This window comes from Apus apus, chromosome 11 (genome assembly GCF_020740795.1).
Source record: "Apus apus isolate bApuApu2 chromosome 11, bApuApu2.pri.cur, whole genome shotgun sequence".
Lineage (NCBI taxonomy): Eukaryota > Metazoa > Chordata > Aves > Apodiformes > Apodidae > Apus > Apus apus.
Window position 1 is genome coordinate 2,397,105 of NC_067292.1, and position 17,010 is coordinate 2,414,114.

Here is a 17,010-nt window from a genome sequence, read left to right on the forward strand (position 1 = left end):
CAGTGGATTTGCTACATTACTTCACTGCCTGGAGTGGATGCATTTCATCAGTGGATGGTGCAGATGCTATTTTTAACAGTAACTCAAAGGGGTAGCCCTGCTAAAATTACATCATTAGGATACACATCTGAAAGGAAATGGCATAAACCAGCAGGGCTTTGGACTTCTCTCTGTTGTGGCTTCCACTTGTGAGGATGAATTATTCAATGTATATCATTCAAGCAGAGACAGGGTTGGGCCACCATGTTTGCAAAGCATTCAGACTGGATTTTCTTGTTGTAAGTGAACTTTGCAACAACAATGGGTATGAAATAGGTATTAGTGGCTTGGGGAGCTCAAAGTTTGTGTTCCTTCCTGTCCCTGTTATTAAATAGTTCAGGGATTTGCAGTTATTCTACTACTGCCAAAGTGTGTTTTGCTTCATTCTGTGCTGCAGACTGAAGATCTGGTAGCAAGTGTGGAGACAGTTACAGCTTCAAGATGTTAGGATTTTTAGTGGATGGGGCTTTAGTTTGTTTCTGTTCCTTTTATTTCAGTTCCTGGGTGATCTCACTGCCTTGGCAAATGCTAATAACATCTACTTAGATCTTCTCTTCCCTCATAGATGTGTTACAGAATCAGTTTTGTCTCTTTGAATTACTGGTCAAGTCTTGTCTGGGATGCAGAATAAAGGAGCAGTGATTTATACAAAAGTATAAAAGGTAACAAGAATATTAAAGCCTGAGACTGGAGACCTGAAAATGCACAAGGACATAATTGCCAACAAAAGGAGAAGCTCACAGAAGTGGTTGTGCAGGGGGATGTTTGTTTCTCTCTGAGCTAAGCACTTGAATGCGTTTGTGGCTCTTGGCAAGACTGTATGTACTCAAGGTTTTGCCTATTCTAGATTAGTCCCTTAGTCTGGTATTTTTATGTAGCATGCTAACAGAATATTTTTTCATTGTTAACAAGGTTTTCATGCTGTAACTCTTTAGGAAAAAAAAGTGGAAGCTGGTATTAAATTACTGTCCTTGCTGCTCATGCTTGCATGTTATTGCAGCCTTAGTCATGAGTTTCAAGATGCTGATACTGTTCTCAAAAATGCAGAAAACAGCATGTGCTTATTTCCATGAGCATTAAACTGCTGGTCTGGGGTGCCTGTCTTTCAGATAAGAATGGCTGTGGATATTCAAGTGCCTTAGAGCTTGAAATGCACGTTTCTGCTGTGTTTTTGCTGCAGAGTTGGAAACTCTGAACTCCTTTAGATAGCTGAAGAAATCCTTGGGCCAAGGTTGGAGCAGCTGGCCATCTGATCTCAGCACTCTGGTGTTTCATCACCAGATTGCCCTTCAAGCCAGGGCATGCTGGCTGAGCAGCTGCTGCCTGAGGAGCTCGCTGACAGGGGTCCAGCTATGCCAAGATATGGTTACAGGCTACAGCCCACAATCTGGATTTGTCTGTGCTGTAGGGAAAAATATATACACATGTTTATGAAGTATGTAAAATTAATTTATAAACATGGTCAGGTCCTGACTTGGTGATTTTATAATCCTCATTGGGTACAACTGTGATTGATTGCTACTGTGATTGTTTTTCATGCAGTCATGACTGGGTCCTTTTATTAAAGAGTAATAGCAGGTTATAATTATCTAAGTGGGACCTAGAAGATGTCAACTAATAAAATCTTGTATGATGAAAGAAAATTAATGGGTAGTAGGCAGGCCATTTCCCATTTTCTTCATCCCCCCCAGAAGGTGGTTTGCTATTTCAAAATGCCCTCAAAGCTGGGATCTTGCATTACTGCGCTGGTGGGTCTGGGGTGAGACACTGTTTGGCCACCTCTATAGTGGACATTGCTCAAAACTTCAAAACATGGCAGCTCAGATTCCCAGCTGTGGTGACTACCTGAATGTGTCATGTTCTCCTCATCTGGTTTCCTTCCAGGGAGCATCAGTGAGGTTTGTATTCTCTGCTTAAGCTCCGGGTGAGTGCCTGTTCCGTGCAGACATGCAAACTTGAAAGGCTCCAGCTGAATTGGGTTTTTCTTCCCTGGGTGATACTTGGGATTTAGTAAAGGCTGGGTTTTCTTGACTTTGCACTTGAGCACAAAAACTGTGATTAGACCAAGAGCCTACCCTGCCAAGAGTGTTTTCCACAGAAAACTGACTGCATTTTTAGTTTAGTAGGTGAATATAGCATTCAGATTAGAACTAGCCATCTGACTCACCTTGGGTTTGCAGGGGTTCAGTGGATTATCTGCCAGAGAAAATCCTTGCTAGGGAAGCATAAGACTTCTGTAGTATGAGCTAACCTTCAAAATAATAAACAAAGCCATGATTTTGTTTAAAAGTGATCTAAGAACAGTAAATAAAATAATCACTTGATCAGGTAGAACTAGACTAAATATACAACTCTGTTTCTTACCCAGTAAGTGTAAGTATTTATTTACAAAGTTGAACATCTCTCGATTGCAGAGATACTTTCATTAGTGTGTGTAATTAGATATGGGCAGCCTGCTTATTTTAATTGCCTATACAGGAACATATGTTAGTTGTTACAGAAGCTGCCTTCAAGCTGAGTGTTTGGGCTTAGGATCACTTTTGCAGGAGTGCTTTTCCAAAGGAGCTGCACATTCCTCTGAGGAGCCTGCTCTTGTTCAACTGGAGAAGGAAGATGAGTCACTGGGCTGGATTTCTAAGCAAATGAAGTACACAGCTGCATTCATAGCTTCCACAGGCTTTTCTCAGTTGTATGAAAATAGTTAATTAGATGCAGTTACATGGAGAATTAGACAGCTTAGGGATTTAGGCAGTAAGTATATTTTACAAATTAAATTCTGAAGTCCTTTAGAAAACAAGCAGTCCCCCAGCCCCTAAGCAACACAGTCTCAGTGTGTGTTTACTCTGAAACACTGTGACTAGTGTCTCTGAATTTGTTGTAGGATACCTTTAAGCCTCCAGTGCTGCAAGTGTTTACCTAAAATCATGCTTGAAAATGCCAAGTGTTTCCATGGTGTTAAAAAAAACATTGTTAAGGATTCCTTTTTGGATATGCTCTGCCTGGCATTATAGAGATAGATCTTTGCTTGATTAGAGCTACTTGTTCCAAACTGAAGGAATATATTTTACCTGTTGCTCAGCTGTCCTTAACAAATGTTAAACTCTTGCAGCCTTTCTTGGCTCTGTATTGTAGCTCTCTTTTTGCCCAGAGCATTATTACATACATTTCAACAGCACATCCTGAAGAAGTCGATGTTTTAAGGCACAGCACCTGTTTAGTGACATGTGTTGATGCTCAGATTTAGTAAAGTAGTGGAGCTGTTACACAAACATGTCCAGTACAACAGCCCTTTCTGGATAACTTATTCTGTAAAAACATCTTTCTGGCATTAGAAAAAAAAAGAAGGCAACTTGTAAGGCAGTTGTCTCCTCAGTGGCAGGCAGTTCAGCAGCAGCAATGCAGAAGTTAGTGCTCTTGGCCTGAACTATTTGCTTAGAAAAACCTTCAAAATTGTGTTTTAGCTGTATCTTAATTTTGAAAGCAGCTGGCTGATTCTTCTGGGTTTTACATTTCCCTGTCCAGATGGGAGTCTTCTCCAGCCTTCAGTCCAGACAGCTTTTTGTTTGATTTCAGAATTGAATCCAGTGAAGTTGCAAAACTATTCTTTAGGTTGATTGGCTTTTGTGGTTGGCTAAAGTGCTGACAGTATAATTCAGTATTAATAAAAAATGTATGAATTCAATTAAAATCTGAAAAGCTAAGATATACAGCCATTTTAAAAATATCTGTCTCTTTTTGAGAAACAGTTAGTTGGCAAGTTAAATAAACTGAGGAAATAGCAGGAACATGAAAACTACTGGTTTGATTGGGAGTGAGGGATACAATCCCAGGCTATTATTGCTTCCGATAAGCTGCCAAAAGTAAGCTCATGTCCTTGATTTTAAAAAAAGCTGTGTGATTATTTCCTGTGGAATATCACAGCTCATAGTCCTTAATCTTGCTTTTAAATTAAAGTAGGATTAGCTCACCTCTTAAACTCGTGTTGTATGTGTTGGTTTTGATCTTAAATATTCTCTAAATTGAAAGAACCCTTATTTTTTATAAAGAAAAATTAAGTTCTAAGAGCATTCCTTCCGCTAATGTTGCTGCTAACAGAAATTTTTTATTATGTGCATCAAGCTCTCATTTCCAGTGTCATTTAGTAGAGGCAACAGCCAGCCAGAAGACTTACTTGCTGTTTGGTTTTGAGGTTTCTTTCCCTAGCTGTAGCTTCCTTTTTAAGCAGATGCCATTCAAAAAGTTGCTGTCTGCTCTTCTGTGTTTAGTCTTTGGAAGATACCAGCAGAAAATGGGACTGTGGACTCAGTTATAAGGCTGAAACGGGGTCTTAACAAATCTGACCTGCCTTAAACTTGAGTTTTGGTTTCTCCCTTTGTCTCCACAAAACCATCTGTCTTATGAAGAGAAGAAAATAAACTTATCCTTGACTTTGAAGAAACTACAGATTCTTAATATTAGGAGAAATAAAGGACAAGAGGTAGAGATGCAGTGAGCAGCAGGTGATATGACATGCTCAAGAACTGCTAGCCCATAGTTCTTGGGTCATGTGCTGTGACAGACTCTGCTTCATCAGCTTCAGTCACACTTTATTTTGAGAGTGTTTCAATGATTTTTGTATTGCTGTGCTCATTGCTAAGTTTTCAAGATAAAGTAAATGTATTCTCCCTGGAATGCAGTCTTGTATTACCTGGATGGCTCAGGCTACATGGAGTGTTTTGAAGATACCTGATGTGGGAAGAATAAGCAAATATCCTCCTGTGGTCTCATACCAACCACAATTTTTTCTGTTCTCTTTTGGAGAGGGAATGTAAATTCTACATAACTCATGGTTCAGTTTAAATGCTTTTTAATGAGCAGCAGCTTCGTATTTACATGAAAGTTTTGATAGAAGTGTCCAAATCAGACCTCTTCACATGTTTTCTCAATCCATAATTGCTGTATTATGTGAGAACATGTTGATACCTTAATAAATTACCCTACTGTGTCTGGAGAGTTCTGAGGAGATGTCATTTCTCTTCACTACTAATATCATAACAAAAGGATATTTTTATGCCACAAATCAATGTAGTGAACTGCAGAGAGCATTGCTTCATCCTTTCCCATACTTGTTTTTTCTAGAAGTAGTCAAATAAGCTTTTTTGAAAGTGCTCCTGTTTCCCTGTCTTCCTTCACTTTTAAGTAAATAAACAACTCTTGATGCCCTTAAGTAGAAGCAATTTTTCTGCCTGGTATAGCTATAGATAGACAAGCTTGTAGCTGCATGATGTGTGCTTGATACTCTTGAATTTTAAGAATATATTACTGTATGTTTTGCCTTTTCATGTTCTTTCACTCCCCAGAAGCAGTTTGTGGAAGTATGACCATTAGACAGCAGTGAACATCTCATGTTATTCCCTCACTTGGACCCTGGCTGATCAATATTTTGATATTGGATACCTCTCAGCTAAATGAGGAATAGTGAGTTAATATGTCATGAAGCAAGCCAAGGTGTGCTTTTGCTGCCTGTTGAACAGAGCAAAGTTCAAGTTGAATGGCTCTAGTGTCATCTTCTTGGTATTCAGTGATTCAGAGCCTACTAGGTCCAAGTTTGAAAGATCATCTAAGCTTTCCATCTAATGGGGCCTCAAGGACACTCTTCCAGTGAAATCTTCCTCTGTCTTCTTGGACAGATCAACAGTGCCAGCTCTTTTTTTGGCTTTAATGACTAAACCACAAGCTAATATTGTAGTTGTCTGATTTGTTGAAAGGAATTGTAGTGAATAAATATCAGATTGACCTGATTTGAGGTCCTGAAACTTATAATGATAAGGCCAAGTTCTCAGCAGCCTGAAAGATGCTGATTGATACCTGAGTTATTTAGATCTCACTTCTTACTAATCTGTTCCTCTCACAGACTCAGGCCAACTCTTTCTGTATGTGCTTTGAAAAACTAATATTGGATTCCTGCAAGTTCTCTCCAGGCCTCCAGTATTCCAGTTAATGAATAATTTAAGTGTTGAGAAGTAGGAGGCTAGGGAAATAAAATAGATGTAGTTGATGAGAGAGAAAACTTAGTCTAGGATGTTTGTGGCAGAATAGGATCAAGTATTTGATAAGAGTATCAGAGGATTTTTTTACTCTCCATCATGGCATAGGTAGCTTTAAAAAGGTCAGAAATGGGAAAGCAGGAAGCTTTCTGCAGAAAAAAAATTGCAAAAAACCCTCTTAAGCTGATACTTTTAAGCAGTTTCTCATTTTTAATTCAGCTGGTCTTTATGGTAAAAAACCCAATACATAATGTGTTTTGTTGTCATAAAAATGCTTTGAAACTATTTCTTCTTTTCCTCCATTTAGCCTGTTTTTTTGGGAATATAGTGGTGGCTTTGAGGGTTGAATCTGGTGGGGTTTTGTTTTCAGTTTTGTGCAGTCACTGGGGTTATCTTCTGATGTCTAATGGGCAACAGTAATGGGGTAATGGTGCTTTGGAAGTATTTCTTTTAGAAAAACAAGACATGGCATGTGAAAGTCTTGGTGTTGCATTTTTGGTTACCACTTCTGTGTAAACAAGGATGTGGAAAGTCTTTTCTTAGTTCTTTTTCCTTAGGTAGAACTTTTCAGCAAAAATTCAATTGCTGTATTTGTGTTTGAGTACCTGTTTCCATGAAGGCACAACTTTGAATGAAAAAAATAAATCTTGAAATCCAGAAACACCCATTATGATTATGTCCCTGGTCTCCTCCATAACACAAAGTAAAGGATTTTACTGATTATTTTTTTCCTGCTTAAAAATTGTATAATTTCTGCTTTTTTGTCAAAAACCATGTTGCAGGAGCTGCAGAGGTTCAACCCAGTCTCATGACACTCAAAATTTTATCACCTAAATGCTGGAGAGAAGAGTATTTCTGTGCTACAAGCCACACAAACTGAACTACATGCAGTGATTTCATAGAATCCTAGAATGCCAGGTTGGAAGGGACCTCAGGGGTCATCTGGTCCAACCTCTCTAGGTACCACTATAGTTGATATGAGATGGCTCAGCACCCTGTCAAGCTGAGACTTAAAACTGTCCAATGTGGGGGAATCCACCACTTCCTTTGGGAGACTATTCCAATGTTTGACTGTCCTCATGGTGAAAATTTTACCTCTAGTGGCCAATTGAAATCTCCCCAGGAGCAACTTCTGCCTGTGACCCTTTGTGTTTTCCATGTGCCTCCTTATAGATAGGGGGTCTCCATCTTCATGGGAGCCACCCTTTAAGTACTGGAATGTGGTAACAAGGTCTCTCCTGAGCCTTCTCACTCAAGGCTGAACAAACCCAGTTCTCTCAGCCTCTCCTCATATGGCAGGTCCTCTAGTCCCCCCATCATCCTTCTGGCCCTTCTCTGGACCCTCTCCAGTGTGTCCACATCCTTTTTGTAGAGCAGGACCAAAACTGAATGCAATACTATATATAGGATTTAGATTTAATAAAAAGGAAAATGTTTAGCCAGGTATGAAGTAGAAATTACTCTTTCAGCCTGTGTGGTGAATTCTTCCTGGTCCTGTCAGTCACTTTAGCCCAGTTGCTCAGCTCTCCTGAAGTGCTCCTGGTTTGCAGATTTCCCTGCAGTTTTCACCTGCACATGCACAAAAAAGCTCTAGGCTTACATATATGTTGTCTTTTGGTAAAGAAGAAAGCCCTATGTAAAGGTATTCCTTAAATCAAAGGAAAACACACTGGGACAAATTATATTGAGTTGCACAGTAGAACTGGTGGACTGGGTGTTTGAATTCTAGAGTGCTGCTGTTAGTGCTGCAATATTGGCTATTAAAAGGGGCCAGCATTCAGTTGTTATCTGAGAATCTTTTTCAGAAGGAACACAAATATTCTCAGTGTGAGTTGAGACATTAATCTATCTAGTGCTCTTATTGGCTAACAGGGGCTTGATCCAGAAGTTGAAAAAATGAAGTTTTAAAAAACAGAACCTACAGTAGGTTATTAAGGTGGCTTCCAAAAATGATGCATTTTCTGCTCTTGAGCACATCCACTACCTTTCTTACCTTTACCTGCCAGGAGTGGCTTATTGGTCTTTTATGCAGCTGCTGACATTTTGGAGGTCCCAGATCCTGCTTTTTCAGAAGGAGAGGCTGGTCAATGCCATCAGGAAAGCCAGAGGGTTTAATACCTGGTCTGGAGAAGAGGGAAGGAGCAGTCTGTGCCTACAGAGAAACACTCAACTCATCAGATGACAAATGCACCAAAGATGAGTAAAAATCCGAGGCCAGAGTAGGAGAAAAAGACTGAATAAAATGTCTTCAAACTCACTGCATCTGTTTTACCTGGACATTTTGGAACAGTGGGAAACAAACAAAAAAAAAGTATTTGAAAAGGAGGCAAGTCTTAGAAATCACACCCTTTAGAGGAACTGACTCCATGCTGTAGTATTTCACATGCAGGCTTCCGTGTGTCATACAATTTGGACAGTTGAAAACTGCACAAAGAGTGCTTCTCTTTTGTGTTTAAAAGAAAGCAGCAAATAATAATAAGCCTTTAGAAAATTTGCAGAAAAATCTCTAAGTGAATGAAGACATTTCTGTGCTGTCTGCTTTGCTTTCAAAGTAGAGTTCAGCAAAAGACAAAGGTTCAGCTATTTGAAATCTGGTTCCTAGTGACTAGAAATGTATGCCTGGGGTTCTGTGGATGTCCCAGTACTCTGCCCTTTTCTGGATGGTGCCACAGCCTCCAGGGGAGCCTCTCCTGCAGCAATGAAGTGCCACAAACCTCCTTTGTATTTCTATACCCCTTCTCTATGTCATTTGTGAGCTCATCCCACTGTCTCTTTTACCTGCCTTTCATTCTTAGGTAACTATGGATTAAAAGTCTTCAGTGCCCCTCTGCCAGTGTAGCAGAGAGAGGCATGTACACACACAGGCACTTTTCTTGGATCATGTAACAGGGAAGCCCTGGGAGAGAGGAACAGAAAGGTATGTCTCTGAGAGCTTCTGTCATGAGTGAGACCCTGCCAAGCTCCTCTGCTCCTGTCCCAGGCACAGCAGCAAAGCCTCATGTGGAGAGAGGAACTGGACTACTTGTGGATAAGTTTCCATTCATTAGTTGCAGACTTAAAGCTCAGATTTAAGGTAGTGCAGATATACTTGCTCTGGTTATCTTGTCAATTAGAAACAATGTTTTTTTTGTTTAAATCCTCCAGGTTAGGAAGCTTAAATTTTGCTGAGTTCAGCATCTTGAGAAGACAACAGCATCATGTGGCCTTAATTCTGTACAAAGATTTTTCTGGTCACGGAAACATTTGCGGTGATATTGCATAGAGTCAGCTCTTTGGGCAGTTCTCCATGTGTTTGAGAGTAAATACAGTAAAAAAAAAAATCAAGTTTTTTTTACTTCATAATTTGTTGGACAGCAAATTTAATATCCACTCACTCCTGCTTAGTAGGTTGTATCTTTTTCTTCCTGGGTTTTGTATGATTGGTTGCTCTGAATAAAGTTAGGCTTCATGATAAGCAGCATATGGCTGTTCCACAGTGAACTCTATTTCATGCTCTGGAACTGACATAATCTTAACAAGATGCAGTTTAGGATCACTGCAATCAGTGCAGAAATACTTACCTAGAGGCTCACTTTGCTAATTGCACTAATTTTCCAGAGGGTAAATCCACTGCAGCAGAGCATATTAACTGGACAAGTTCAGACTAGAACTTTAGAATGAAAAGGTCATGTAAGTGGCAGCACAACAAAATCCACAAGGTGATTTAAAGTTTGTTATTAATGCACATAGTAAACCATAAATAGCTTTATTTTATTTTTATAGGAAATCCTACTTTGCTTGAATTACTGTAGAGGAATATTGAGTCCATAGAAGAGATTGCATTTGAATTCTGTAGAAATGCCAGTGATGAAAACAGTTTCAGTAAAGTGACACTGGATTTACTATGAACAAGTGTTAAGTAGCAGTTGGTGTGTCCTTCTGGCTTTGTGTCCTACTCCAAAAACAGATGTTGCAGCAGTTGACATGAGGCTTTTCTACAAGTTATTTGCTCATTCTTCAGCTGTATCACCAATAGTCTGGTGATACCCCCTCTCAATGTCCACTTGACAAGTTATTTCTAATTGTAATTCTGAAGTATGTGTCATTCCAATCAATGTTCAGTATATTTAAACTGTGATCAGAGTTAAGAGTGCCCTGGATTCTCTTAAATAAGTGTATTGAGGTAGGTGTTTCTTAAAATGGCAGGAAGTCCTCTGAACCATGGGCATGTTTAAATCTTCATGCCACTACATACTCTACATACCTCAGCAATATCTGGCATGCAGAAGATGTATTCCTGTGCCGCTCAGCATGCAGGACTGGAAAATCATTTCAGAAGTGTAAGAGGAATCCACTGAAAACTTTTAAGAGCAGCAAATCTCTACAAAAAGCATAATAAGCAGGAGAGAGTAGTAAGTAATGAGTTGACATTATTCATAAGCTCAGGGATTTGTGTTATCGTAATTGGGAATTAGATGGAGAAGGAACAGTTGAGATGATCATAAAAGGAATGTTAATTCTATGTTTTCAAGACAGGCACAAACATCTAGAGAGCTATTTAAAACTTGCCAGTTCTAAAAATTTCAACTGCAAATGAGTAAGATTCAAAGAGGACTTTGAAATAGCCAAGACCTAGGTTGTAACATTTTTAAATGAACAGGAAGCAACAAAAATTTTTAAATGGCTACAGGTGAGGTTGGAACTGGGTGATCTTTAAGGTCCCTTCCAACCCAAACCATTCTGTGATAAAGACTTCAGGTCATTATTGGTTTAAGATAGAAGAAAATCAGTCTCCAGAGAAGCAAGAGGGTGGCTTTGGCTGGAGTCTCTGGTGGAGAGCAGGGATGAAACTGGTTTCCTGCTGTGACTTTGTGGCTGTGACTTTTGCGCTGCAGCTGGTTAGTCATGCAGTTATGTTATGAGGAAGTTAAATGTGATAAACACAGCTTTGTGTCCTAAAGGTAATACAGTCTTGAAAACAGGTAAACTTCTTATAAATGGTGGTTCCTGGAAACAAAGTGGTAGGGCTCAGGGTTTTGCTTGTTAGAACCAGTAAGAAACACAGCATACAGAGCGGGTGTCCCCTCAAGCACCTGCTACTTGGAGGTAAAGTTCTAGTGTCTTTGTTTTAGTATAACTGCTTTTGAATTTTTAAGCCAATATAAACTAGCTTTTTAATAAGAAAAATTCCTTGTGAGTATCCCCATGTGTGCAGTGAAAAGGCAGCAGGAATTTGCAAGAGAAACAGGAAGTCAGTGAAATAATTTTCATAAAGTTTAGCAAGGTGAAATTTCTGGTCTGTAGGTGTTGGGAAATGAGTCTCCAAGTATTGAGCATATCAAATATCTGATGTGTGAGGCTGTGTCTTCGAAGGCTGCACATCATGTGTGGAGAAGGGAGCAGTGACCTGTACTTTCCACTGTAAGATCCTGTTTTTACTTACAACTTACCCAAATTTCAGTAATCGAGGCGGAAATTTTCCATGAAGCTGCCGTCAAGGAGTCGGGATGTCAGCACAGCAATAAAAACACACTAAACTCCCTGCAAAACCAGCCCCTGGAATCATGCAGGCATTTGCCTGCCTTCATTTCTCTGCACCACTTTTCCCCCAGGGGGATGGTATTTGCTGCTGGATGTTATTAAGATTAATCCATGCGTGTTGGTGTAGCATTCTGTTATTATGGTGATGAGTGGGTGTGATAAGGCCATCAGGAAATAAAGAGCTTTGTTTGGTGTTTTGTTTGGGTGCTGGTTAAGATGAAGCCTTGCTAAGGCTCGAATGGAAAGCACCAGGTATCAACCTTCCCATCTGCAGAGTGAGGCAAACCCCAGCTGTGCACCTGAGGCATTGCCACGAGGCATCCAGGGCTCCCAAAGCAAGTCCTGGCACAACCAGAGCCATCACTTCTACATGCATTTAAGAATATCCTCCTCATTCTTCTCATCTCTTTGTTTTCTCATAGTGAGTGTTGAAAAAGTGGAGTTAAAAGGACTGGCACACAAGAAGAATGAAAGAAATGTTGAATATTCCTTTGAGGTAAGTGTTTCTGATTGTTGTTTTACTGTGAAAGCAAGGAGGATAATATTTAAGAAGCAGTTAACAAACCTTATTTTTAGATGCCTAAAATTGGTCTAGCGGAGCTCCTTGGGGACAGATGCTACTTGTGCTGTATAATCAGTGATTTTGAAAGTAGTCACAAACTGCTGTTGATGAACACATGTGGACGATGTAGAGTGGGACAGAGGCAAAATAAAAATACCCACTCTAATGCAGCAGGTTGTGGTGAAGTACATATGTAGGGGAAAAAATGTCCTCAACTTACAGAATGGATATATATGGGTATCTATGTGTTGGAATGCAGAAGCTAGAAAGAATTTAATTCTTCTTCTGGACAAAGAAGAGAATCCAGACTCCTAGGTCAGTGTTGCATGTATGGGAAAAGAGGTAGGACAGTCATTTATCTTTGCATTCAGCACTGAGGGGAGTGTGAGGCTGTGGTATATGATTTAGGTGTTACTGGTTTTAAAAGAAGTGTTGAAGAATATAGAAAATAACTATGTAAGTTATTCCAGGTTTGAGGAAAATGCCATGCAGTGACAGAGTTAAGTAACTTGACTGAAAGATGACTTTGAGTTTCATAAAAGAGCATTTTCAAAGGGAAGAAAATATTTTAAAGAGGGCGTTAATCTTGCAGAAAAAGGCACGACAGGAACTGTTGTCTGAACATTGAAGCCAGACTAATTCAAACTGGAAGTGGGAATAGTTTCTTTGGAATGAGAGTGGTTAACCACAAGCTGCTAAGGGAAGTGCCCACCCCCTTGTTTTTACGCAGCTTTTGGAGGTTGGGTGGTTGCTCACAATTTCTGTGGAAGGATGACTTCATCCTGTGAACCTGGTGTTGGGAGCAGAGACTGGGCTCTGGTTGCTGGTGAGAGAGAATGACAAACTGCTTTTCTCCCGTCTAGTTGGAACAACCTATTCCAAAATTCAGAATGCAAAGCCCAGAAAAATATCTTTGGTTTGTTTAGTGAGGCAGTGGAGCCAAAGAGTTGATGAGAAAAGGAGAACCCGAAAGAAACTGGACAGCAGAATGTCAATTGTAACTTTTAGCAAAAAGAGAAAGTGAGTCGTTAAAACCATCCCCCAAGATGGAGCGTTGGGTCAGCATCTTGTGATGTTGGCAGCGTTAAGTGCTGCGTGACTGGATTTGTGGGTAATGTTTTCTGAATCCCATCATTTTTCCAAATGTCATCAGCATTGGGATGGATGTTTTTCATGGGGGTTGAAAAATCTTTATGGACTATGCAGCTGTCTAGACTCCAGTTAAATATTAGTATCTTGAGAAACATCTTTTCCTATTATATTTTTTTCCTATAAATACCGAAAATTACTTTTGCCAGTATTTCACTTGACAGCTTGTAGCTGTAAGAATAGTACATAGTTTAGCTGAGCTAATAAATTGCTTTTTGCTGGGTTATAAACCCAACTATTAAATGTTTTGTTCAGTAGCTTGGGAATAGAAAGTCAATAGATAGAGCAGTTCAGTGTTCCCGGCATCACTTCCTAAGCCATTGTTCCCTGCATTTACAGTTCACATTCTTGTTTTATAAGTATTAAAGATCATACCAAGTTAGCAAAACCTAAGCCCTAACAAATGGGGTACTAGAAAATTAGAAAGGAAAAGAAATTTCTCCTGTATCTCCTGAAATTTCTCACAAATCTAAAATAAGTACTCATTTATCACAAACTTTAAAAAAGCAAACAGAAAAACCCCACAGACTTTGAAAAACCAGAAAGTCCTCCAGTTTTCTTCTTTTCTTCCCTTACTTTTTGTGCAGCAGCTCTGCAGAGAGGAAATTCCTCCATTATGTAATGTATTTTGAAATACTCTCCTCTCACCAGTCGTTTTGGCAGCGTTCTGATGGCTGGAAAAGACTTTGTGTATGTTTCCAGTTGTCATTGAAACTAGTGTCATGTGAGAAGAAGGCCTCCTGAGCCTTAAACACATCAATCCAGCTCCTTCCCCCTACAAGACTGCTGAAAATCAAGAGCCTTCCAACATCTCCAGTATCTTCATTCTGGAGGGACACAGCACTGGCCAGTCTCATGCTGGTACTCTCTCTGCCAAGAAGCCCTGACTTCTGGCTCCTTCAGACGAATCATCTACCAACCAATAAATGCTGCAGTATCCAGGAATGTCATGACTTCATACAGAAAGCCTAAGGGAGGAGACACTGAACCATTTCCTTTTTCTAGGGCATGGAGAAGGTGATGGCAGAGGAGCCTGGTTAGAGCAGTAACTTCAGGTTTCTTTTCTAAGGTTTTGCCTTTTTTTGCAGCAGGGTGATTTGCTGCCATCCTTAACTTTGCTTGGCATGTGGAGTTGATTAATTATAAATAGGCACTATTGTGCTGTGGGGAGTTGTTCATATTGTCCATCAGATTCTACAAACCAGCTGCTTAGCAAGAATAATAATAATACAAAAATTTCCATTACTTAGTAGTCTGTTCCTTAATACTGAGTGTCTGCAGGGTGCAGTGGCTGTGTAAACCATGAAGGGCTTTTTTAAGCATTCAGAGTAATTGTTAAGTATAATAACAGCAAGAATCAGGCAGCAAGGGAGGACTGAGTAATAGTTACTTGTGCACAGTTTTTCCTTGTTGATGTCACATGTCACAAACTCTCATGTGATCTCTGGGGACATCTGATACCTACTATGGATCTTTTGGAGTCAAACTGAAATGTCTTGACTATTAGATACTAACCTGGATACTTTTTTACTTCCCAAGGTCCTGTGGTCGGATTCTTCAGTGACGTTGGTAACCAAATCCTCCACTGAAGTGACTGAATTTATTTCAAAGGTAAAGGTGGTATGAAAAAATACTTGGAAGCCAGATATTTTGTCCCTGTAGGTAATTTTGTTAAATGGCATTTTTTCAAAATGGACTGAGATAACACAGATATATTTAATTTCATCAAGTATTTGACTATAAATTGAATCTCAGATGAGTGACAAGTCTTCTTTTCACTTAGTATATGAAATATCCTCTGTCTTTAGCTTTCCCAGCTGTATCCAGAAGAAAACATGGAGAAATTCATTCCTTGCCTAGCTGGTCCAGATTCATTTTACCTCGAACGGAACCACATGGATCTGGAATCAGACCTTAGGTATGCTTGGTTTTTGGCTGTTGTGGTTCTTTTATCTTAATACTTGGCTTTTTTCACCAAGTGGAAGAAAGAAACAGGAAATAGAAATAATATGTTCATATTCTAAGTTACTTTCAAGAAATTGGAGCCTGATCCTAAGCACTGTTTCTTTGTGTTCTACTAATTTCATTGCACAAAAAACTTCCAGGAATTCTTTCTTCAGTAGTACATATGGTAACAATATTCTGTATTAATGTTCCTGGAGAATTGGCATTTCCTAATTCCTTGTTAGAAACAAATAGTGGATCATTTGCTTTGCAGAAGCTTGATTTGGTCTCAAAAAATAGCCAAAACTGCTTTGAAAAAAATACCTCAAAACTCAGGAAAAATAAAATACTTGTCCATACCTCCTCATGTTATCACAAATAACCTGGTGATGACCTGATCTAAACCACCATTTGAAAAATCATCATCTGTGGCAGATCACATCATGGAATCACAGAATGGTGAAGGTTGGAAGGGGCCTTAAAGATCATCAGGTTCCAACCTCCCTGCTATAAGCAGGAACACCTCCCACCAGACCAGGCTGCACAAGCCCCATCCAACCTTGAACACCTCCAGGGATGGGGCAGCCACAACCTCCCTGGGCAACGTGTACCAGTGCCTTCTTACCCTCATGGTGAAGAATTTCTTCCTGATGTCTGACCTAAATCTCCCCTCTTTCAGTTTAAAACCATTACCCCTTGTCTTATCACTGCCCTCTCTGGTGAAAGTCTTCCATCTTTCCTGGAGCCCCTTCAGGCACTGGAAGGTGCTCTAAGGTCTCCCCAGAGCCTTCTCTTCTCCAGGCTGAACACCCCAACTGTCCCAGCCTGTCTCCAGAGCAGAGCTGCTCCAGCCCTTGGATCATCTTCCTTGCCCTTCTCTAGACCCTCTCCAACAGGTCTGTATCTTTCCTGTGCTGAGGGCTCCAGAGCTGGACACAGTTCTCTCCAAGTACTGAAACAGTTCTGCTAGGAAAATTTGAGGGACTACAAGTATTTTCAGCCACTCCTGCCTTTACCCATGCAAACTATTAAACAACATTTTAAAATACCAATTACCTTTTGCTAGACCTTCTGCTAAACACCTGTTTTCCCTACATCAAGACAGGCCTTTGTCTACCACTGGCAGAGCCACAGTGGATATTGTTTTTCCATAGCTGGAGCCAGCAGGTCCCTGCCTAGAGTGTTTTTTGGGGAAAACCAGCATTAACATTTCAAGCAGTTCCTTCTGTGCTTTGAGGGTGATCCTACTGAGGAGAATTAAGGAAGAGTAAGAGAGAAGAAGGCATCTTGCTGCTGCTGTTTAGCTAGCAACAGTCTCTACAAATCTAGGTTAATAGAGCAGCATTCTGTGTTCACCCAGCAACAGCTCAGTCTCTGGAGCAGAGCAAGAAGCTGCTTTGTCAAGTGCTGCATATTTGAAAAATTCACAAATGAACTGATTTTTCCAGGTGGAAAGCACATCTGTGTCTGTAGTTGAATTACATCTTACTTAAAGACTCTTTAAAAATTAGAATATGGTCAAAACACTCTCCTTTTTTTAACAAGTTTTTAAGACCTTTTTGCATTGTACAGAAGATGTGGCAAAAGGCAGTCAGGTTTGCTGTGTAACAACAAGGAGTCCAGTCATGTTGACAGAACACACTTTATACACTGCAAAGTTTAAGGAGGTTGTCATTTGTCCCCAAAAAAGAGGCACAACAATCCCAGGGAAAATGTGACATGAGGCTTACAGCCTTTTTCCCTGCCCTGCCAGACTCTGCATCTGCTGTT

At 40.0% G+C, this 17,010-nt stretch overlaps 1 protein-coding gene across 1 annotated transcript in view; it reads left to right on the forward strand.

Moving 5' to 3' along the window:
- The window catches only part of ZCCHC14 (zinc finger CCHC-type containing 14), a 53,378-nt gene that overhangs the window by 24,217 nt on the left and 12,151 nt on the right, over nucleotides 1–17,010 (forward strand). Inside the window, exons 3-5 of the mRNA XM_051629160.1 lie at nucleotides 12,008–12,081; nucleotides 14,836–14,907; nucleotides 15,105–15,214. Coding sequence (XP_051485120.1) covers nucleotides 12,008–12,081; nucleotides 14,836–14,907; nucleotides 15,105–15,214 — 256 coding nt within the window. The remainder of the gene's footprint in view (nucleotides 1–12,007; nucleotides 12,082–14,835; nucleotides 14,908–15,104; nucleotides 15,215–17,010) is intronic.